Source organism: Patella vulgata, chromosome 2 (genome assembly GCF_932274485.2).
Source record: "Patella vulgata chromosome 2, xgPatVulg1.2, whole genome shotgun sequence".
In the NCBI taxonomy this organism is placed as follows: domain Eukaryota; kingdom Metazoa; phylum Mollusca; class Gastropoda; family Patellidae; genus Patella; species Patella vulgata.
The window spans coordinates 84,376,806-84,402,504 of record NC_065880.2 but is presented as its reverse complement, the minus strand read 5'-3'; the positions used below and the strand labels follow the sequence as shown (position 1 = coordinate 84,402,504).

The following is a 25,699-nucleotide window of genomic DNA, read 5'->3' as shown; positions in this document are numbered from 1 at the left end:
GATAAGATAAGATAAGATAAAATAAGATAAGATTTTATTGTATCATTGCATCTACCAAGGACAGCATACACAGTTTAAACAAAAGTTGATCACACATTTATAACATAACATCTGGGGTGATCCTTTATGGATGTACAATGTGATATAACAAGTCTATAAGCATTAAAAGATGGCTGGTATAATGAGAATCAGTATAGAGCTAAAACAAAAATTATCTAAACTAGCCTGAAAAATAAACAAACTACTTCTACCGTAAGTATTAGTAAAATAAACATATTATATTGAACTGGGGTGTTGGTTAACAGGTAACTCTGATGCTCTTTCTTGGAGACACTTATATATATATATATGAAGCAACCTGACTGGTAATTTCGTTGGGGGGATTTAAAACATTAATCATATTGCACGAGATGTGCGGATTGCTTTTGAAAATTGGCGTAAATTTTGAATTTCTAAGATTGTTATATTTATTACAGTCAAATATGAAATGATATTCGTCACGATGTAGGATGAATGGGTGGGGCTGACCCGGCTATTCATTAAAGTGCCCCCCCCCCCCAAAAAAATCTACGAAAAACATTGTTCCATAAATAAATGTCATGTTTCGGTAGAGTTAACCTATCTTGGTTAAAGGAGCTAAAGCGCTATTCTTTGGCACCTAGACGCAAATGGGTCGCAACGCATATAATAATGTAATTTGAACGTATATAAACTGATTTACATTCAATCGTTTCTGTTTTTACTGTATTTTCTAATCAGTTATGTTCGGCAAAATACGCGAAGAGTCCAAATTGAATGACAGCCCCCCACCTCTGTTCTAAGGCCAACTTGGAATCCGTGTCTTCTATTTTTCACTGTGATTTTTTTTTCTCCACCAAAAGGGATCATCTGACACAAATTTATAATAATTCAACACTATTTTCAAGTTGCTAAACGAACTACTAAAACTGGAAAAACTAGGCAGACTGGATCACATAGACATAACTATCAGATCTCGCAAACTCTAAATGGACACAGCTCACCAAATATTTCTACGCCGTCACCCTCTCGCAAACTCTAAATGGACACAGCTCACCAAATATTTCAAGGGCAAAGGTTATTTTTAGTCTTTCTCTCCCTTTCCCTTTTCCCCCCTTTTGCATGGCGATTTTTGTTGACTTTTTGGTGTAGAATCGAAGAAAAGGGTTTGAAAATACATTTTCTACCAGGTTTTGGTGAATATTCATGATTTTGAGGCGGAAGGATACAAGAGTTGTGAGGTTAGTTAGGTTGAAATGTAGGGTCCAAAATTGCATGTTTTTTTGTCGCTACTTCCAGCTTGTGTATCTCAAGTTTTCCATGGTGAACCTCATACGTGCTTTTGGGCAAGAGATTGCCACATGTTGCTCCATCTGTGGTAGAAAGCGTTCTACCCAACGAATATTTGGGAAAAAGTTAGAGCTGGTCTAAGAGACGAGAATTAACATTAAAGTCAATGGGCAAATGTTTAGTGATCTGTGGCCAAATAAACACCGAACACTGAATAGACTCGAGTAACGCGGAATTAATCCCAGATTATCAAGACTGTTCATAAATTATATATAAAGAGCGTTTAAAGAGGGGCCATTGTGATAACATGGCCAATAGATAACAGTTATTTAAGACTGGATAAACCATAATGTTTAAAATAATGTGTAGATCAGGTTATCACGACATCTTAAATTTCACATCGGTGTCATATTCAGAGAGAGAGAGTGATGGGTTGGGTTTAACGTCCACTCGACACAAACTAGGTCATTTCGGGACTAACATATGGTTCAATTTTATTTCAATAATTCGCTTGCGCGTAGTGGTTTTTAGCAGTGGGAGGAAACCGGAGGACCTGGAGAAAACCCACGAGGTTGGACAGGCGACCCTACTCCTTGTCCGTACAATCTGGGAATCGAAACCACGCCAGTTGACTCAATGACTGACCTTATGATACAGCGCGCACACGCTCACCATTCGGCCATCGACTTAAATCGAATAAAATAGTCAATTTAGGACTTGAAATGTCAGTTAACTATAGCTTAGTGTTTGTTCTCGAGCGGAGCTAAATGTAGACAGACAGTCTCAGTTTAGTGGTTTCTATTTTGAGCTTTTTGAGAGGAAACCGATGAAATTGAATTGTATATTCGTGTCCAGATCAGCATCACTGAAACCCCAGTTTTCAAAAGATTTTCTCATCACTCAAACCAACAAAAAGCTCAAACTTAAACATTTCATAGAAAATGAACTGTTTTTATATTGTTATGGGTGTGGGGGGGGGGGGGCGCTACACTGGACAAGATTACAACTGAAAACAGCCAAATAATCATTGATTTAGCGTGGAAAATTTGGGCGGAGTTATAATTTTGTACCCAGAAATAAACGAAAATTGTTCTTCCTGACCCGAAATGAATTTTACTGTAGTTTAATATAATGATACATATCGATCTGAACTGTAGTTTAATATAGTGATTCATATCGATCTGTTGATATATCATTATCTTAATCTCGATTCCCCGCTTGTACGTGACAAGGAGTAGGAGCACCTGTCCAACCTCGTAGGTTTTCTCCGGCTCACCCGCTGGTTTCCTCTCACTGCTACAGATCAATAAAAATAAATTAAACCATACGTTAGTCCCGAAATGACCTTGTTTGTGTCCAGTGGGCGTTGCCCCCCTCTCTCTCTCTCTCTCTCTCTCTCTCTCACACACACACACACACAAATGAAGTTATGAATTTTCATTAATCTCTCTCTCCCCTCTCTCTCTCTCTCTCTCTCTCTCTCTCACCAAAATGAATTTATGAATTTTCATTAATATATCTCTCTCTCTCTCTCTCTCTCTCTCTCTCACCAAAATGAATTTATGAATTTTCATTAATCTCTCTCTCTCTCTCCCTCTCTCTCTCGCTCTCACTCTCTCTCACTCTCTCTATTAATCACCATTTGTATCGCCGGTATGTATATTATATAAACCACACCCTGTATTATAAAATCAATATACCTGTATCGCCGGTATATATACACCTGTATTATTGATATTTTATTAGTCAGAATTGATATCCAGTATAGAACGTGAATCATTGCACATAAAACAAAATGTCTCATCAATCAATGTGTTTAAATCACTCCAATAAAAATTACGCCGTTCTTTCATTTCTCGTGTCTCGCTTTTTTATGTTAAAGATGGGGGGTTGGATGGCTGAATGGTTAGCGTGCGCGCGCTGTGTCATTGAGTCGACTGGCGTGGTTTCGAATCTCCGGTTGTACGTGGCAAGGAGTAGGGGCGCCTGTCCAACCTCGTGGGTTTTCTCCGGGTCCTCCGGTTTCCTCCCACTGCTAAAGACCCCTATGCGCAAGCGAATTATTGAAATAAAATTAAACCATATGTTAGTCCCGAAATGACCTAGTTTGTGTCGAGTGGACGTTAAACCCCATTTCTCTCTCTCTTTTATGTTAAAGATGCACTAGGCAAGAGTTAAATCTGTCATTGTAGTTCTTTTTCTAGCTTCAAATGTTATATAAATTACTTATTAGACATTTATTCACATGACAAGCCAATAATTTCTTTACATCATCGGATGGTTGTGATTTTGAACGGATTGAAACACGGTCGAGATTTAATAAATTTAATTTAAATATGGTCATTCGAGATTTTATTTATTATCGTATCATTGGTAGCAATGAAAATTAATTTGACTGAAATTTTCAATATATTCCTTTTTCATTATGATATATATATATTTTTAAAACTATTATAGCGGGAACTGACAGCTCTTATATTTAAATCTTACATACTGCCTCTTTAATAATGACCCCCACCCCCACCTTGTCAGTGATGCAGGTAAAATGGACAAAGGAGACTTTATTTATTATCATAACAATGGTAGCAATGAAAATTAATTTGACCGAACTTTTCAGTATATTCCTTTCCTATTATCTATTCTTAAAATAATATAGCGAGAACAGAGAGAGACAGAGAGAGAAATGGAGTTTAACGTCCACTCGACACAGACTAGTTCATTTCGGGACTAACATGGTTTTAATTTTATTTCAATAATTTGCTTGCGCGTAGAGGTCTTTAGCAGTGGGAGGAAACCGGAGGACCCGGAGAAAACCCACGAGGTTGGACGGGCAACCCTATACCTTGTCATGTACAACCGGGGATTCGAAACCATGCCAGTTGACTCAATGACAGACCTTATGATACAGCGCACGCGTGCTAACCATTCGGTCATCCACCCCCACCCCCACCCCCACCCCCCCACCCTAGAGAGAACAGACAGCTCTTATATCTTAATTCTGTATCTTTAATAATGCCCCCTCCCCCTGCCCTTGTCGGTAGTGCAGGACGGAGGGCCTGACAAGGACAGCTGTCTAGTCGTTCGGATAGAACGAAAAACCGAGGTCCGGTGTACACATTGGCGTGCACGTAAAAGATCCTTTGGCAGTTGGAATTCGATATAAGAGTAGGCCGTAGCGCCGCTGCCCGGGAAAAATTTCCCTCATAGCACACTGTATGGCGTATGCCCGTCTTCATTAGCCCAGATTAGGAGCAGAACAGAGGGACGTTAAACCCCATTTCATTTCATTTCATTTCATTTCATCTATCTCAGTTGAATAAATATTGTTTAAATCAAACCAACAACAGGACGTTAAACCGCATTTCATTCCAGTCCAGCTACCTTTATTAAAAGATTGAACGATCAAATATTAAACGCGAAATTTCTTTGGTTAACAACCTGTTCGGCAGTAGGGCAAGAAATGTTTTACTCCAGCCTATCATAAATTTGCATCATTCCAAATTTAAAGTAAAAGCGCCTAACTTTGAAAATGCATGTCAGTATGTCAGCAAATTCCAAACATTTTACAAATAATATTGTTCGGGATTTTGAAACAGGTTATTGGGGTTAGGTCTATTTGATAAGGCCAAGTTTGGTCAAAGGTCTTCTTCAATCTAACCCTGGACCTAGCCCTAATGCTTACCCTAACCCTAACCTACAATCTCGCCAACAATCACGTGCCCTAACCTTATTTACATCTCGACCACCGTTACAAAAATTGGGTTGGCCTTTAAACAAATAGATTAAGCCGACTATTGGGCTATTCATCTGTTGGGTATGATTTTTCTGAAGGCAATACAAATTTTTGAACAAAACGTCTGGCAATCTTGGTAGAAATTTCTGACACCTAAGGTACCCCACCCCACTACATTTTGGAATTAAAATGTTGGTCAATTAGCTTAGTGTCTGTTCTCAAGCGGAGCTAACTGTAGACAGACAGCCTAAGTTTAGTATGATTTAACCAGACAAATGCTGGTGATCAGGAGTAGATGAAGATGAATGAGTATCTACCGTTCTTTCGGTAATCAATAGTCGATTGTTTCTATATGAAGTCTTACATGAGATATTGACCTATGATCTATGTCTAGAGTATATCATATTGCACTCGGCAAACCTCGACAGATTCTGTTACTCTACATCTTGCCTCGGCTGTATGACGGGAAGTGATATGTACGTACGCGATGCGGCACCGGTTCACTTATTACGAACACTTGCGTCATTCGAAGCGTGTGTAGAATTTTTAGTGCAAAGTTGTCCTTGTTTGAAGAAAATCGGATAAACTTGAAAGAAAAACAGCTTCAGACTTTGAAATATTTGTATGATAAAACATTCTTCAAAGGCGTCGTCATGGGCATCGCCGTTGGTAATTTAGGCACTTGAAAGTAGTTCCAATGGCGGACTTCGTCATACAGCCGGAATCGATGCTAGATGTAGGGTACTGGAATCTGCCGAGTTTTGCCGAGTGTATTTTATTGATGTAAAACAGAATGTAATCAAGATTTTGACACCTGATCCTCTCACATGAATAGAAAAAAACACCAGATCATACAATTATTAGAACATACGTCTAGACTGATTGATGTAACTCGTTACTTATTATAATACTTATATAGATATGTATCTGCTTTATCATGGGGCGGTGACTCGTTATAGTTGGCTAAAAAGGTCAGTTGGACCCCAGTCGCGTCCCACATGGCCGCCGCGTATATTAATGAGTCTGACCGTTATAGTTAGGAGATGAAATGAAATAAGATGGGGTTTAACGTCCTACTGTTCTGCTCCGAACTGGGCTAATGAAGACGGGCATACGCCATACAGTGTGCTATGAGGGAAATTCTGCCTGGATAGCGGCACGTACTACGACCCACTCTTATATCGAATTCCAACTTTTACGTGCACGCCAATGTGTACACGGGACCTCGGTTTTTCGTCTCATCCGAACGACTAGACAGCTATCCTTGTTAGGAGCCTTGGGTGGCGGAGCCAGGATTTTTTTGTAAGAGGAGGTTTACCAGGTTCCTCAGGCAATGTATCTTTGTAGGGCCTATAGTGTGTGTGTGTGGGTGTGGGTGTGTGTGTGTGTGTGTGTGTGTGTGTGTGTGGGGGGGGGGGTCAGTTATCATGTAACCATACTATTGTTATGTCCAGATTGGGTAGAAATTATAGTTGAATTGGTTGAATTTTTGTAACTGATGTAAGGCCATCTGATGATAAACTATATGTACATATAAAGCACACGAGCGTGGCACTTTCGTATAAAAAAGTGTTGGGACCTGGGCACCTGGATCCGCCACTGAACGTGTGCTCTTTAGGTCACAAGGCCCGCTTATGCGCGTTGTGAGTTGGGTCATGGCTTGTTCGTGACAAGGAGTTGGATCCCAACCCCATGTGTTTCCTCTTTTCCTCTGAAAATGGTAAAGATACGTGCACGCAGGCGAATTATTGAAATCAGTGGTTTCCAACCTTTTGTTGGTTGCGACCCCATTCCAGAATGGGATCGCGATTAGATATTCCCGGGTGCCAATTCACTATCCTATCCGAACAGAGAGGAGTAACTGAATATTCTTGCCGCGTTCAACCTCTACTCCAAAACTTGGAGGATTATAAAAAGCACTTCTCAAGTGGTTTACGTATTATTGTTTATATAGGAGGTTTACAGCAGGATGGGCTTGGTAAGAAATCACTCAGAATCTACAACTGAGTGGAAATGTGGGATTAACTCACCGTAGAAGGAGGTAATGATTACCGAAACATATCATAAATATATTTTTTTTTATTGTTTTAAAATTATCGGGGGTGGGGTGGGGCGGCAAATAGAGGGTAGACCAGATTAATGGGAGGAGAAATGCCCCCCCTCTTCCCCCTGCAACCCCACCCCCTCTGGCGCAGTTACAGCTTAGTTAAGACGAATAAAATCTGATAGATAAAATTTATGACGATATTACACCATACATTTATAATGACCCGTATTAATCTATTTCCGATGACCCCGTGACCTTTCTATTTAACCAATCTGTGGTGTAATCAGGACATGAGACCGGAAGCAGACTTAATATGGCGGAATTTGACCAACGTGTCATAGAATGATTCTCGGGGTGATTGTCGAGTTAAATGGTTTAAATCACGTATATATTTCATTAAAGATATAAGGGTGTAGATTATTTTCTACGGGCTGATATCCAATAACGACCGATAAAATAAAGAGTCATTCATTGCCTTGAGCATCGTTATCATAGTCATCATGGGGGGGGGGGGGGGGTAGCAAGCGCGCTTTAGATGACAAGGTTGCCTGTCCAACCTCGTGGATTTTTTCCGGGTCCTCCGATTTCCCCTCACTGCTAAAGACCCCTATGCGCAAAGCAAGCGAATTATTGAAATAAAATTGAACCATATGTTAGTTGAGAAATGACCTAGTTTGTGTCGATGAATGTTAAGACCCCATTTCTGTCTTTCCTCAAATTAATGATCTACCAGGTTTTTGTACAATCCAGTTAGATAAGGACTATCTAGTGTTAAATGGTTCACTGTCATCTTGGTCTTTAATAATTTACTGGAAGCAACCATTTCAGTTAGATACTGGATAACTTATCTTTTATTGACAAGACTTTCCCTCTCTCTCTCTCACTCTCTCTTTCCATCTCTCTCGTAGCCATCATGGAATTGTGACGTCAAATAAAAAACCAAAGTCTGTCGATTATCAGGTTAGAAATTAAATGGGGTTTAACGTCCTACTGTTCTGCTCCTAAACTGGGCTAATGAAGACGGGCATACGCCATACAGTGTGCTATGAGAGAAATTTTGCCCGGGGGGGGGGGGCACTACGGCCTACTCTTATATCGAATTCCAACTGCCAGGTGATCTTTTACGTGCACTCCAATGTGTACACGGGACCTCGGTTTTTCGTCCCAGCCGGACCTCGGTTTTTCGTCCCATCCGAACGACTAAACAGCTGTCCTTGCCAGGCCCTCCTTCCTGCATCACTGACAAGGGGGAACCACGCCGGAAAATCGTAAGGCCTGTCATTGAGTCAACTGGCGGGGTTTCGAATTTCCGGTTGTACTTGACAAGGAGTAGGGTCGCCTGTCCAACCTCGTGGGTTTTCTCCGGGTCATCCGGTTTCCTCCCATTGCTAAAGACCCCTCCACGCAAGCGAATTATTGAAATAAAATTAAACCATATGTTAGTTCCGAAATGACCTAGTTTGTGTCGAGTGGACGTTAAACCTCCCCCCCTCTCTCTCTCTTCTCTCTGTCTCCAAAGAATATAGATTTAGCTGCTTTAACGTATTCTTGTGGTTTGAGAATAACCATATGAAGGTCACTATCAGTCTATGTCACGTGCCTTCTCTACGGTTGGCTTTATAATTCATTAATGGGCATGTTTCAACAAGTAGCTCACGCTATCTCTAAATCCATCTCCTCAGCTTTTATCACCCACCTATCAATTTCATTCCCTCATTTATATATCTTCTATCCACATTGATAACAACAAGTGTATAATTACTGAACTACTTTTTCTCATCATTGCCCGGTCCAACTGGCAAACGCGTCTAAAAATGAATGAAATCAATGAAATATTTTTAAAAAAAAGAAAAAGAAAAAAAAGAATGAGCTCGTGCCATAAATGCACAACATGAATAGTAAGCAATTTGCTGACATTTGAAAATTAAATGACCTGGATGTTTTATTTTTGTTTTTAGTTTTATTTGGACCATTGGACAAATTTAATCCCGGACAAGACACATATACATGCACGTAAAAAATATTTGACCGTTGCATGTCCAGGCAAACTTTCCCTCATAGCACACCTTGTGACGTATGCACGTCTTTATTAGCCCAGTTCGTGCAGAAGAGTGGGGCGTTAAACCCCACTTTATTTCATTTACCTTGACAACTGTACATCTAGAAATAGAGAGAAAGGGAGAAATGGGGTTTAACGTCCACTCGACACAAACTATGTCATTTCGGGACTAAAATATGGTTTAATTTTATTTCAATAATTCGTTGCACGTAGGGGTCTTTAGCAGTGGGAGGAAACCGGGGGACCCGGAGAAAACCCACGAGGCTGGACAGGCGATCCTACTCCTTGTCACGTACAACCGGGGTTTCGAAACCACGCCAGTTGACTCAATGATAGGCCGTATGATATAGCACGCACGTGCTAACCATTCGGCCATCCACCCCCGCCACCCCCTCTAGAAATAGTTACAGATGGGTTGCAACGCATACAATAATAATATGATGTGAATGTATATAAACTGATTTACATTCAATCGTTTCCGTTTTTACTCTAATTTCAAATCAGTTATGTTCGGTGAAATACGCAACGCATATAATAATAATAATGTAATATGAATGTATATAAACAGATTTACATGTACATTCAGTCGTTTCCGTTTTTACTCTAATCAGTTATGTTCGGCGAAATACGCGAGAAGTCTCAGTCGAATAGCAATCTCTAGCGTCTGGTTATTCCAGTTTACACCGATAGTATTTATTGCGCATGTTGTCCAAATAAGAAATTAACGTCATCGGTTGACATGACTTGTAGAATATGTCTAGCCTCGTGTACCAATGGTAAAAAGTTTATTTTGTCTTAAATGTGGGAGAAGCCTATCTTTTCCTGGTAAGATCTCAACCAGGGGCGTACATAACGATTTTGTATGGGGGGGGTGTTTAGCCAAAATTTACCGACTGATGCACATACCCCCAGTACGAGTGACGCAGTCAGGAACCGCGCACAGGTGCGAGTTTTCTAGGGGCCATGTGCAGAGCGGGTCTAGAAGCTGGGAATAGGGGGTGGGGTGGGGTGGTTCAAAATCTAGGGCGCTATCCACAATTCGTCGATCGTTGTCTCGCCGGAAAGCAGTTTTATTTAAGTTGACATAAAGTTTATGTCATATATGATGATTGTGCCTATAACTCTGAGCAACCTGAGAAAATTTTGAAAAATTGAGTCAATATCCTAGCACTTGAGGTTATTGCTGGGAGAAAGTCTTGTGGACGAGAGGACCAGAAATGTGAGCCAATGGGACAGAATCTCGAGATCTGCCCCTGTCAATTTCCCCTGTTGCGCAAGAGTTGACATAACATTTGTATAGTCTGACGCCCCACGACCCACACACCAGTATAACGGGGAGGTCACTATAATCGTGAATATGATAGTGCTGAGACAGTATAAGAAACAGGAATAGAAGAATAATGTTATAACGGAATCGAGCGCCGCAGTTGCGAAAAAATTCAGATATGTAACCGAGCTTTTAATTTTTCGGAACTGGGCCTGAAAATTTTAGTCATTGTCACGGCAAATGGAACCAAATTCTCGCTAACAAGAGGATAAGAAATGAGACAGAATCTTGTGGCCTATCTGTCAATTTCGCCTGTTTTGTAATTGTTTGTTTGACTCATTAATTCATTTAGTCTGAGACCGACTGCGGTGAGTACTTTTTTTGAGACCGACTATTTTTTTGCCATGAGGGAAAAACATTTCATATAGAACAACATACTCACAACAGAATAAGAGTGACAAACATTTTTTCAAACATGACAAGCAGACATGGTTATTTTATACTATAGTTTTGTGTGACGTATGCAATTTAGGCCCACGGATTCACACAAATACATAGTATTTGGGATCTATTCTGGCATTGTTTGTTTGCCTCATTAGTTCATTGAGTCGCCGATGCATAATTTTTAGACCGACTGCAGTGACTGCACTTATTTTGAGACCGACTATTTTTCTCCCTGGGGGAAATTTTGTTCATAGACCAACATACTCCCAACAGAATAAGAGTGAAACACAACATTTTTTCAAACATGATAAGTTGACAAGGTTATTTTATACTAAAGTTTTGCGCGAGTAGCGTGACGTATGCAGTGAACACTTATTTTGATACCGACTGCTCTTATTTTGCGACCGACTGCACTGATTTTGCGACCGACTATTTTCTTCCTGGAGGGGTGTACCACCCCCCACACATTTACGCCCCTGATCTCAACATCAATGTTGATTTAAATTGACAAATAATTCGTATTTTCAATGTAGACTACTTTACCAACACAAAAATTATGATTTAATTGGGGTGTATATATTACCCGTATTACCCGTGTACAAGGGCGTGGATTTGTCATAACTTTATTTGTGGGGGGGGGGGGGGCGGACGAACCTTGGAACCGGTAACATTTCATTACCAAACGAAATAAATAATTACGAACAGTTTACTGTACCAGTGTTATTTCGATGAAAGCTGTAACTAGGGGTAATATGATGAAAATATGGAAAAATTGACTACCTACATCAAAGCTGCATAAATATTAATTGTTCATGAAGTTAAGTGAATCGTCCAAAGACGTTCGTTCTACGATCAGGACTGTTCTCTTTGAATATCTTGGCGACATGAAGGGGGTCATTATGCACCGCACACGCGTCATGGAGTTGCGCAGCCAAGTTTTGATACGGCGCAGAGTGCTGAAGGGTCGCTCGGCTGAGCAGGAACTAGCAGGGTTCAGCAGTGTGAGATGAGAAGACCTTCGGCAGAAGGGGACATCTGCCTCACTTCACGTGACATAATGAGGAACGCTTCGTGCACAAGTGAAATACATTTGGCGCAAAAACTGGCTCTGGAAAAATGGCAATTCTTGTTCCAAGTCCCGATTCAGTTCCAGATACATAGAAACAAGCTCACCATCATGTGAATATAAACCTGAAAATCTGTCCTGACGATCAAAATCCTGTGGGGGGGGGGGGGGGGCAGAGACCTATTCGGTCTAAATCCACGCCCATGCCCGTGTATGGTAAATAATAAAACAATAATTGTGAATTACTCGGGATATACATGTTAATTAAAACCAATAACAAAACACCTTTTAGTAAAACCGCGGCGTTGTAATTGAAGTGCTGGTTATCGCTAATAACCATTAATCATCGTCTAATTAATAACACGATATCATTCGGGAGTATTCGTTTTATCTTTACCGCCATGATAGAACCTTATCTGGACGAAGATCAACAAACGGAGATTAGGGGGCCATCTGTTGGCGATAAAATCTTGTATAGAAATCCACCCACAATTCTCCTGGGGTTTTCTCGGCCCATCAAACAAAGTGTGTACAATGATTAAATGGCTAGTGATCAATAACGATATTGATCAATTATTACATTGATATGGAAAAACACGCATAATAGTACCATAATGCTGATCAAAACAAATACATACAAAATCCGGTCTAATGAAGATGGGTATACGTCATGGAGTTCCTGTCTATTTTCTTCATCGAATTCCAATCGTCAAGGGTTCTTTTACGTGCAAGTCATCTAGTACTCGAGTCGATCTTGATTTATCGTCCAATCCGAACGACAAGAAACTTTGCCTAACCAGGTCATTCGTCAGACACCGGGTGTGTTGGATGGCCAAATGGTTAGCTCGTGCCCGCTGTATCATTGAGTCAACTGGCGTGGTTTCGATTACCCGGTTGTATGTAGGGTCGCCTGTCCAACCTCGCCGGTTTTCTCCGGGTCCTCCAGTTTTCTCCCGACTGCTAAAGACCCCTACGCGCAAGCGAATTATTGAAATAAAATTGAACCGTATGTTCGTCCAGAAATGACCTATTTGTGTCGACTGGACGTTAAACCCCATTTCTCTCTCTTTCTCTGCGTTCTTATACCGAGCCACTGTTATCTCCACAAGGGAGACTGAATTCTCGGTGCGGAAGATGTTAGCTCACTAACCTGGATGTCCCGGGTTCAATCCTGATACATTCTGCACACAGAGATCCATCTACTTCATACTTTGAGAATAAATCTCTGTCTTGAATGGCCGCCATATCCAAGAATTAGTATATAGTTTTGTAATGTGGTTCTACTCCGTTTCACATCTGTCATACACACAAAGACTAAATAAACCTATTCAATTCCATTAAATGGAAGCAGAATAAAAACTTTACAAAATTCGCGAAGTATACTTAGTGTTTTCGACTAAAATCGTCGATTTAGGACTTAAAATGTCGGTCAACTAGCTTAGTGTCTGTTCTCAAATGGAGCTAACTGTAGACAGACAGCCTAAGTTTAGTATGATCCTGGTATTGACCAAGAAAGTTCATGGGGATTTTCAGGCGTGGTTCCCTTTTGTCACTGGTGCAAGGGGCAACGTTTTGTTGTTCGGGTGGGACGGGAACCTGAGGGCACGTGTACACATTGGCATGCATGTAAAAGAACCCTTGACATTCGGAATTGGATAACAGCATATGCCGCTATCCGGGAAAATGTCCCTTTATGAAGTATACCCGTCTTCATTAGCCCAGTCGGTGCAGAACAGATAGAAGGACATTAAACCCCATTTCATTTCCTTTTGATCCCACGATGTCTTGGAAAATCCAACATTCAAAATAATGTATTATTAATTATGTCACTGTAATGAACTTCCAATTGAAAAAATCCCCGCTCGTTCGTTCATGGAGTGTTACGTCCACTTCCACACCTCGGTCGATGCAGGTGTGGAATTGGTGAAACTCAGCCTTTATTGTGTTTTGGTCAATTAATTACTTTATGCTAAAATTTACACCAATCTCGGCAATGATTTTCTTTGTTTGAAGGTTGACTGCACGTGCATGCAACTTGCCACACGGCCTATTGAAATAATTCACCCCACTTTAACCAATAAAAGGTCAACAATAGTTAATAGCCCGCCAATTAAACTCAAAGTTACCATTTAGCCTATTATATTCCTACGCCAGATGTATAATTATAGAGCTAATAAAGGTTGTATGATGATTCCTCAGCCCTCGGGGCGTATTTTTAGTATTTGCTTATGAATGGCTTTTGACACGCTAATGTTTTCACGAAATATTATTATTCGTAATTTTGAACTTGTGGGTAAGTTACGGCATAAACAACAGCTAATACAGAGAATGCGACCATATTTAACCACTTCAAGGCATTGTTGATCTGTCATCATAACGAAACATGTTAGAAAGGTAGCTGAACTGAAAATTGACATAACTAATAATTACTACATATTTAGACACGTTCAAGTAGGATGTAACATCCACAACCCAAAATAAATGAAATGGGGTTTAACGTCCTACTGCTAATGTAGACTGGCATACGCCATACAGTGTGCTATGAAGGAAATTTTGACCGGGTAGCGGCACTATGGCCTACTCTTATATCGAATTCCAACTGCAGAGGGATCTTTTACGTGTACGCCAGTGTATACACGGGACCTCGTGATTGTTGGCGAGATTGTTGGTTAGGGTTAGGGTAAGCATTGGGGCTATGTCCAGGGTTATTATTAGCTTTAGCCCTGTTTACATCTCGTGACCTATGACGAAAAATTGAGCTGACCTTATCATTTAGCACTTACCTCATTTAAATAGTGATGAGGGGTGTGTACACAGTGAGGTAACAAAAATACAAAACATTCGCCTTAGGCAGGTATTTAGATAATTCACAGGTGTTTATAGTTGTTGTGGATAATGTCAAAAGACAATATTATTTGTTCTCTTATGTTGATCTATGCCTATTTAAATCTCATTTAGTATTAACAGGTTTTTGTGTTGACTGTTCCTTGTAATAAATAAATGAAGCCGACAACCATATTGTTTCGTCAGGCGTGGATAAGGGTTGAATAGTTTATATACAAATATTGATTTCTAACAATCTGTATTATATAACCACCAGTTTATAGATTCAGTGTTTTAAACCCCGTCTTTATTAGCCCAGTCGTTCGGATGGGACGAAAAACAGAGGTCCCGTGTACACATTGAAGTGCACGTAAAATATCCCTTGGCAGCTGGAATTCGATATAAGAGTAGGCCGTAGCGCCGCTGCCCGGGCAAAATTTCCCTCATAGCACACTGTATGGCGTATGCCCGTCTTCATTAGCCCAGTTTAGGAGCAGAACAGTAGGACGTTAAACCCCATTTCATTTCATTAGCCCAGTCGGTGCAGAACAGTAGGACGTTAAACCCCCTTTCATATCATTTTCAGTGTTTTAAAATAGATTTGATTCTAAAAGGGAAATAACGGTGATTAATGAAAATTCATTTGAAGTTTTTGTCTTAAAATGTAAAACCTTTGAGATCTATTGGTGAACATTAATTAAATATTGTATATACTGTGTCTGACTTTATGGACTTCGCTTAATCATCAACTGGATTATTTTAATTATAGACACCAATCCTTTTAAATAATTACTAACGCTAAATTTGCTTAAACATACGTTATACAAGAGCAAAATCTGCCTATTGCAGGTCTTTCTTTAGGTCTGAAATGTTATCTAAATTATTAATTAGACCTTAATTAACATATCCAGACCATAATCAACTTTCGGTGGCATCGCTAGCCTGCGATGTTTATTGGATTAGGTTCCGATTTTGCTGTACGACTTCCATTCATAATGGATAATCGAGACTATGTTTTTTTTATCTTACCGACTTTAGTAATGATGATCGGGACTAGTCCCAATATTCAATCGCTAAAATCTCGCTTCAGAGTGGAACAATTGGACTGAAATTTTCAGCAAATTCCCTTTACATTATCTTGTTTTTAAACTATTATAGTGAGAACTGCCAGCTCTTTATTTTATCTCCCATAATGTATCTTTAAGTACCGAGATAACACCCAGAGTTATGTAAATTCTTGCGTCAAATAAAACTGCATATAACTGTCAAGAGATGGAGATGGAGTGAACGAGGTGGAAGAAAATTGACTCCAAATACTGTTAGATACAAACCACCCCAGCCTCATCAATAAAACCCTTTACCACTTGTTACATGTAAATATTGATTACTCCAGAACCTTAAAGAAAATTAGAGAAAAGTGATATATTAATACCCGTATATCCCTGGATATAATGAAACTGCAGATTCTTAGATTCAAACCACTCAAAATATATGAATAGCTTTCAGTATTACAGAGAGAGAGAGAGAGAGAGAGAGGGAGAGAGAGAGAGATTAACGTCCACTCGACACAAACTAGGTAATTTCGGGACTAATGGTTCAATTTTATTTCAATAATTCGCTTGCGTGTAGGGGTCTTTAGCAGTGGGGGAAACCGGAGGACCCGGAGAAAACCCACGAGTTTGGACACGTACTCCTTGTCACGTACAGCCGGGGAATCGAAACCACGCCATTTGACTCAATGATAGACCTTATGATACAATGCGCATGCGCTAACCATATTAATCAATGAAAAAACAACGTTTCAGTATCGTCAATATTGTGTTTTAGGCAATGGGAGGTTAATATACACTAATTAATGATAGTTATACCCGACTGTCAACTAAGTAACGCCTTCCCACTTCACATGCTTTTCGTTTCCTGTTCAAGGTTTTAGACTTGACTTTCGGGGATCACGGTGGCTAAGTGGGTAAGACGCTGGCTCGCTAGTCTGGAGGTCGGGTGTTCGATCCCTGCATTGGCCGAGAAAGTTCATCCAGATTTTCCGGCGTACATGTAGTTCCCCTCGTCAGTGGGCCTGACAAAGACAGCTGTCTAGTCGTTCGGATGGGACGAAAAACCGAGGTCCCGTGTACACATTGGCGTGCACGCAAAAGATCCCTTGACAGATGGAATTCGATATAAGAGTAGGTGGTAGTGCCGCTGTCCAGTCATAGCACACTGTATGGCGTATTCCCGTCTTTATTAGCCCAGTTCGGAGCAAACTAAATCGTGATTATAATTATACACAATGTATATATATGTTTGTAAATAATTTATTACGGGAAATGGATTTATATAAGCTCCAACTTGTTTTCAGATCCCATAATTAAATATTTATTTTTATAATATGTAAATATTGAATAAATATTGTTGGAAATATATGTATACTTATATAGGGTGGGGAAATAACGGTGATTAAACATACATTATACAAGAGGTAAATCTGCCTAATGCAGGTCTTTTTTTAGGCCTGAAATTTTATCTAAATTAATGATTAGACATTAACTTATCCAGACCATAATCAACTCTCGATGCCATAGCCAACCCGCGATATTTAGCGGATTTATTTTTTTTAAATAATTAAACGTACACTTGGATAATTGAGACTTTTTTTTATTGCATGTACTTTAGTAATGATGATCGAGGCTAGTCTAAAATTCGAAAGCTAATATTTCGGTTCTGGGTGGAGCAATTTGAGTGAAATTTTCAGCATATTTTTCAACTATTTTAGCGAGAAGTGTTAACTCTTTATCTAATCTCCCATAATTCACCTTTAATGCAAATGCATTAAATAGAAAGGAATGGCACACATTTGGTCTATAAATCTCAATAAATAAAAAAAAAAACGTTTTGGCATCGTCAATATTGTATTTCAGGTAATGAAAGGGTAATATTAACACACGGTACAATTTTATGGATACTGAGTTTAAACATACATTATACAAGAGCTAAATCTGCCTATTGAAGGTCTTTCTTTAGGCCTGAAATGTTATCTAAATTATTAATTAGACATTAATTAACCTGTCCAGACCATAATCAACTCTAGATGACATCGCTAGCCTGCGATCCTAAGTGGATTATGAGCCGATTTACTGCATAACTTTCCTTCACGATTTAACAATTAAATTGATAATCGAGACTATGCTGTTTATCGTACTGACTTTAGTAATGATGATAGGGGCTAGGCGGAAATTTCAAACGCTTAGTTCTCGGTTCATCGTGGATCAATTTGAATGAAATTTTCAGCAAATTGCCTTTACATTATCTAGTATTTAACTATGATAGTGAGAACTGCCAACTCGTTATCGAATCTCCCATAACGTATCTTTAATACTAAGCGACGTTTCGACGAGAATACTCTCGTTTTTATCAATCAAATGAACGGGTAATATATTTCAGTAAAAGTGAAGCTACGAAATGCCCCAACACCGTGCAGCATCATGAATCAGAAACGACCCTGCCCTGGCAAATTTCGTTTTTTTCTTTTCCAGACGTAATGAAATACCATGATTTGAGACATGTCGTCTCCAAACAAACACATTATGTGATATTTAACCAATAACTAAAATTCTAATGTGTTTATATTTGTACATGTGTATCGATCTGTCTTATGTGCTGCATGTCTTAATGTTTCACCACTCTACTCAGTTTACAAAATAATGACTCTAGACGAAATGAGAGAGAGAGAGAGAGAGAGAGAGAGAGAGAGAGAGAGTTATATCTGTGGACATCAAATAATAACATTCATTTATCACAAATGATGTATATTATACATCAGGACACCGAACACCATTTACATAAATGTTATTATTTGATGGTTACAGAGATAACAACAGAACCCAAATTACAAACGCATAATTCTCAATATAATACTTAATATTATATCAGATTTTGTCGGTTCGCCAGAAACGCGACAAATTGTACCATTTACAACACTAGGCGTGTCGCGCACCACCCACCCAGCGTAGGACTATTTTATTTGGTGTTTAAGGTTCAAAATGTGAGAATAGAATGTCACGAACGGCACAGCCCGGGCAGTTTATTTTTTTTTAATTTTCACGTAACTCACGTACAAAAAATATTTACTACTTCTCTTGGTGTTCTTTAAAAAGTAATAGCACAAAAAATGCTGAAACGTATCGGTTTGGAAATGAAATGGGGTTTAACGTCCTACTGTTCTGCTCCTATACTGGGCTAATGAAGACGGGCATACGCCATACAGTGTGCTATGAGGGAAATTTTGCCCGGGCAGCGGCACTATCGCCTACTCTTATATCGAATTCCAACTGCCAAGGGATCTTTTACGTGCATTCTAATGTATACACGGGACCTCCGTTTTTCGTCTCATCCGAAGGACTAGACAGCTGTCCTTGTCAGGCCCTCCGCTCTGCACCACTGACAAGGGGAATCCACGTCGGAAAATTCAGATGAACTTTCTCGGTCAATGCAGGGATCGAACATCCGACCTCCAGGATAGCGAGCCAGCGTCTTAACCACCTAGCCACCGTGGCTCCCTATCAGTTTGGAAGAAACTGGGCCAGTCCTAAGAGGGGTAATGAGGTTAGATCTATTTCATAAGGCTAATTTCAAGTTTGGTCAAGGGTCACGAGATGTTAAAAGGGCTGGACTAATCCCAACCCAAATCCTAACTCTGGACCTACCCTTAACGTTCACCCTAACCCTAACCTAGTATCTCGCCAACAATCACGTTCCCTAACCTTATTTACATCTCAGCGACCTTGAATAAATCTTGAGAGAGGGAGAGAGAGAGAGAGAGAGGGAGAGGGAGTGTTTAACGTCCACTCGACACAAACTAGGTCATTTCGAGACAAACACATGGTTCAATTTTATTTCAATAATTCGATTGCGCGTAGGGTTTATTATGAGTGAAAGGAAGCCGGAGGACCGGGAGAAAACCCACGAGGTTGGATCGGATAGGCGACCTTACTCCTTGTCACGTACAACCGGGAGATCGAAAGACTAAATCTTGAGTTGGCCTTAAGAAATAGGGCCTAGATGTAGCCGGGGTAATGGGGGCACGTGTACGGCGCTAAAACTTAAATCAAAACCAATAGCCTACCAGTCTTGTTTATTGTGTGAAATATTTAAACTGTTATGACCATGTAAACAAAAAAATAATTTTTTTTGTCCAATTACAGGTGTGACTATTGTCCCGTTGACAAAAGAAACGCTCCCAGTGTCCCAGTAATGTAGATAGATGAAATGGGCTAATACGAAAACTGTCTCAATGAAATATTTATCAGCCTTCCATTGAGGATCGAACGTTAAAAATATATGTGACACTAGTTTCGAATTAACCATCCCTTATCTAACATTTTATTTTGATGAGTCCCCATTGTTCCGGTGACGATATCATTAGCGTAAGTCCTCAGGTGAAAGCGACCCAGCATGCTGAAAACAGCTTCATTTCATTGGATGAGTAACATTTACTACACGAACAGTTCTCTCACGCTTCTTACGCTATATTGAAATTAAACGCTGAAGAAATAGTGCGCTTTTTGAAATTTATCTCTTTAAAGTTTAATTTAATTATTTTACTAACGGTATAAATGACTTGCATGACTGGTATCTGTTTAATCGAGTTGTCTTTGCTATATGACAATACTTCCATACACACGAAAATAAATTTTTGAGACGGGTACCTGTTAAGCGGAAGGATACGGTAGTTTTGTGTAATACAGCTGTTTGGAGCATTCTCAACCACGAAGCCATTGGCGCGCCGTTGAACTATCATTGGTGCATACATGTGATACGCCTGTTGGCTAAGTCACAGATAAACGACCATTTATTACCCAAGGATCTACATTTAGCAATTACAGTAAGTAGTCAGTTTAGTAATACATAAATAACACTTTATTAGCAGTCCTACAAACGCACGTACTTTTGTCTGTCTGCTTTCGCTGGCACGGCGACATGCAGCACGTTTTTTGTTGACGAATTGCCTTGATTTGAACAGCGAATCGGTAATGTTGTCATTGTTTTCGTTTTCAAAGTAGAGCGTGGATGTTGTTATTACGAGTGCTTGTTTTTTTCAAAGCTTAAAAATGTATATTTATTTTTGCAGAATCCCCGGTCCATTCTGGAGTTTATAAAATGTTTAAATTTTTCAAGAAACATCCTCCGAAGGAGGGGGAGGAAAGAGAAAAATTGAAGAAGGAACTTTTCGGTTTTAAGAAGGTAATTTGTGGTTTCTTTATCTCGATTCAAACGATTCTTATAACCCATTCTTATCTTTGTGTATAAATTGACACGACGCAGCCATTTTGGATAGACGCTCGATGACTCATTACGAAAACCAACGTCGTTCATAACACAAATAATGGGAAATCTTACGGCGACTGCCATGTCTGGTTCAAGCTCGAGAACTGTGTAAACAAAGTCTCAAAAATTTAAACGTGCATATTTTGGCCCGGGTTTTTGTGAACGGTTGACCGAATGCACGTTTTGAAATCGAACAATAGTCGTTCATGTTGAACAAACACTGAACAGTGTGTTGATGTTTAACATGCACCGGTTGTTTTATTCATGGAATTCCCTAGTTTTCTAAACAATACTAGGTATTCTATCTGTTGACCCCTGCGGAGACAGGTTGATGTTTACATTTAACGGGGCTATTAGCAGATTCTTAGTAGCAATAATAAAAGAGCCAAGAAAGAGATGAAACAGATTTATTTTTGTTGAATGAAACAGCCATATTAATTGGTATTAAAGATTCCAATGCCTCCCTTTTTTTATGTAATTAAATTATTTACCTGAGTGTTTCAGTATTTTATATTACTGAAATTATAATAATGACAAGAAATTGACACAAATGGTTCGCATCTAATAATGTAATATGAATGTTTATAAACTGATTTACATTCATTTGTTTCCGTTTTTACTCTTAATTCCAAATATTTATGTTCGGCCAAATATGAATCGAATGGCAGTCTCGAGCATCTGGTTATTCCAGTCTAGACCTGTAGTATTTATTGCGCATGCTCTCCTGGAAAGAATATGGCGTCATCGTTTGTCATGGCTTGTGGAATATGCCTAGCCCCATTCTTCGAGTGCCTCGTTACAAATGGAGCTTAAACACATTCTAATGCGCGATTCGTGCGCTGATTCGTGTACCAATTGTAAAATGTTAACTTTGTCTTAAATATTGGATGTCAGAAATCCATCTTTTCCTGGTAAGATCACAAAATCAATGTTGATTTGAATTTATAAATAATTTGACTTTTCAATGTCGAAGACTGTGGGTGATGCTGAGTTAGAGACTTGGCTACTTTAATCTGTGCTAAAATGCACTCGGAATTGATTATTTAACCAAGACATAAATATAACGGTGGTAGATGTCATGTTCAGGGCTGCCGACAACCAGTATCGCACCTCAATTTGCGAAACATATGTCTGGTGCTAATTAAAATCGAACGTGTATAAAATGTCAAATAAAATTTTTATAAAGAAAACTGAATTCTCTGTGTGAAATTTTCTTCTCGAACTACCCAGACACAATTCATTATACTACATAATACAGGGACATAACTATATGAATAGTTTCCTCCCACTGCTAAAGACCCCTATGCGCAAGCGAATTATTGAAATACAATTGAACCATATGTTGACCTAGTTTGTATTGAGTGGACATTTAACTCCATTTCTCTCTCATTCTTTCAAATAATGGAAGATGTTAAATAATTTTTTTAAACTTTATTTTTATTTATTTCAGTGTACTGATCATGGATTCATCAGTAAACCAAGTGCTATGGCCTACGACCCCAAACTTCGTCTACTGGCCGTTGGATCTAAATCTGGAGTATTGAAAGTGTATCCTTTTAAATTATAATGAACAGCATCAATATCTAGTCTACATGTTTATCACATGTGAACAGATTCAGTTAAGTTTTGATGTTTGTTAGATACAGGTATCCATTTTGCATTAATCACATTTGGAGATGGCATCGCAAACTATATTAATACACAACTGTCAATACACAGAATGTGGAATACACAGAATGTGGAATACACAAGTCACAGAATACACAAGTCACAGAATACACAAGTCACAGAATATATACAGAATACACAATTAACAGAATACACAGAATACACAAGTAGCAGAATACACACAAGAAACAGAATACACAAGATTATACAAATAGACATAAACTGCTGAGAATTCCTTTGATTCAGAATATACAAGTTAAGCACTTACAAGTTACAAATACAATATTAGAATGTGCATTACACAAATAAACATACTGAAGAAAACCTGTACATGTTGAATACTCAAAATACAGCATAGTAACAAGATGTTCAAAATATAGGAAGTAAATATACTATACTATAATTAAAACAAATTATTCAATATGAAGGATGCAAATATACTATACTACAATTAAAACAAATTATTCAAAAAGTGATACAATACATGCATGAAAAACATGAGCTGCATGATATTCAAAAATCCAGAATATACAAAATACACAAAATTTGTCTAAATGGTGAAGCTAATTTTAATGGTACATGTGTTTACATGTTATTACATTAACTGTATTCCTACACCTGCTTGTACAAATGTGACCAAGTGGGTCAGGGTTTTTAGTGAATTTTCTTGGGAAAATTGAGAGTAGGGGATACATTTAGAAAACCACGATATTTGCTATGTTTCTGCAAGGCTTCTATTGTATTGTCACTCAAGCAGATAATCAAAAAGCCACCATTCTTGTGAATGAACTTAAAAGAATGTTCATGATTAGTGTGGCAGAAAGGAGATGGTCTGTCTACTGTCTGGGGGTTTAACTGTTACTGGTTATTTAATTGCCTGTGAACTAAATTTGTAATGTACACCTCATGGTTGAGTTATGTTGGTATATTAACCAGTTGGTTGTGTGTTTTCTCACAGCTGGTATAGTAATCATTTGAATTCCATGACCTCCCAATAAAACAGGTGGTTAATTCTCTAATGGCGCTCTGTTATGGTACTCTTCCATTAAAACAGGTGGCTAATTCTCTAATGGTAGCCAGGTACTCTGTTTTGAGTAATCTCTTCCTAGCACATGTGACAAACTAGGTCATTTTGGGACTAACATATGGTTCAATTTTATTTCAATTTTACCCCATATCAGTTGGTCTACCCCTTTTCCATCCCCTTTTCTCGGTCATCTTAATTTTAGAAGCCGACATAGTATACGCTGATTTCACACATAGGTCAGGTCTCGCCTTTTTTTTTTTTTTTAATAGCACATGCAGTATCGGTAAATCTCATTTAACAAGTGAATCTTTTACTTTAACAAGTAAATAAACAGCAACAATTGCAAATACGTTTTTTAGCCTACAATGTGTGGTAATTTTGGTTTATTGCCAATTTGCATGTATTTACAGAGAAAGGTGTCACGTTTTCTTATTAATAGACGATACAAACGGTTGCATGTTACATTTCTCTCGTGCAGGTTACCCTATAGTCAAGAGTGTAAACTGTTTATTACTGTTAGATGCACGTTTTTTACCTTTGTGATTGATATAGTTAGTTACATGTAGTGATTAAGGATTGGCAGTTGTTTTGTTGATTTGTGTGAATTTTGTTGATCTACAGTTTTTGAATTAGAGTGTGAATAGTTTATTACTGTGGTACATTTATGTGCACATTTTACCTTTGTGATTGATACATGATGTAGTTAGTTATACATGTAGTCATTAAAGTAGCCAAGTCTCTAACTCAATATCATCCAAAGTCTTCGACATTGAAAACACCATTTATTTGTCAATTTAAATCAACATTGATGTTGTGATCTTACTGGGAAAAGATGGGCTTCTGATGTCCAATATTTAAGACAAAATAAACATTTTACAATTGGTACATGCATCTTGTACCATAATGCATTTCAGTCCCATTTCTAACAAGGGACTCGAAGAACGAGGCTAGACATATTCCACAAGTCATGTCAAACGGTGACGTCATATTCTCATCTGGAGAGCATGCACAAAAATACTATATAGACTGGAACAACCAAACGCTAGAGATTGTCACTTGATTGGAGCTTCTGGCATATTTCGCTGAACATAACTGATTTGAAATTAGAGTAAAAACTGAAACAATTGAATGTAAATCAGTTAATATACATTCATATTACATTGTTATATGCATTGCGACCCATTTGTGTCAATTTCTGGGGCAGTTGTTAGTTATTTTTGATTTGTGTAAAATTTGTTGGGTCTTCGGTCTTTGGTTTAATCGGGGGGTTGGATGGCTGAATGGTTAGCACGTGCGCGCTGTACCATAAAGCCTGTCATTGAGTCAACTGGCGTGGTTCCGAATCCCCGGTTGTACGTGGCAAGGAGTAGGGTCACCTGTCCAACCTCGTGGGTTTTCTCTGGGTTCTCCGGTTTCCTCCCACTGCTAAAGACCCCTACGCGTAAGCGAATTATTAAGATAAAATTAAACCATGTGTTAGTCCCGAAATGACCTAGTTTGTGTCGAGTGGACGTTAAATCCCATTTCTCTCTCTCTCTCTCTCTCTCTCTCTCTCTCTCTTTGGTTTAATAAATTTACAGTTTGGCCAAGATCAAAATGTGTAGTTGGGGGGGGGGCAGCGGGGCTACAATGTAAGCTTACCTACTGTCGTTCCAGACCATTATATAACTAAGAGACCCGGCCCGGAGTTCACTAAGCATTCTCAGATTTAAGTTGAGAATTTACTCAAACTTGTTCTCCTTATTGTCCCCCGCCTTTCGAAGAAAGCAGGGGACTATTAAAATGGGCTCGTCCGTCTGTCTGTCTGTCTGTCTGTCTGTCTGTCTGTCTGTCCGTCTGTCTGTCCTTCTGTCTGTCCGTCTGTCTGTCCGTCACACTTTTTGGGACACAATAACTCTCTTCCTAATTGAGCTAGAATGTTCAAACTTGGTGTATG

At 39.0% G+C, this 25,699-nt stretch overlaps 1 protein-coding gene across 4 annotated transcripts in view; it reads left to right on the top strand.

The window, feature by feature from the left end:
- Positions 1-20,452: 20,452 nt before the first annotated feature.
- The window catches only part of LOC126812083 (lethal(2) giant larvae protein homolog 1), a 56,566-nt gene continuing 51,319 nt past the window's right edge, over positions 20,453-25,699 (top strand). For 3 of the 4 annotated variants that reach the window (XM_050538264.2, XM_050538267.2, XM_050538263.2), the window contains exons 1-3: positions 20,459-20,625; positions 20,872-20,984; positions 22,519-22,616. In XM_050538264.2, coding sequence (XP_050394221.1) covers positions 20,901-20,984; positions 22,519-22,616 — 182 coding nt within the window. In that variant the 5' untranslated portion in view covers positions 20,459-20,625; positions 20,872-20,900. Of the gene's footprint in view, positions 20,626-20,871; positions 20,985-22,518; positions 22,617-25,699 lie in introns of all 4 variants that reach the window. The other variant, XM_050538266.2, reaches the window with a different exon arrangement.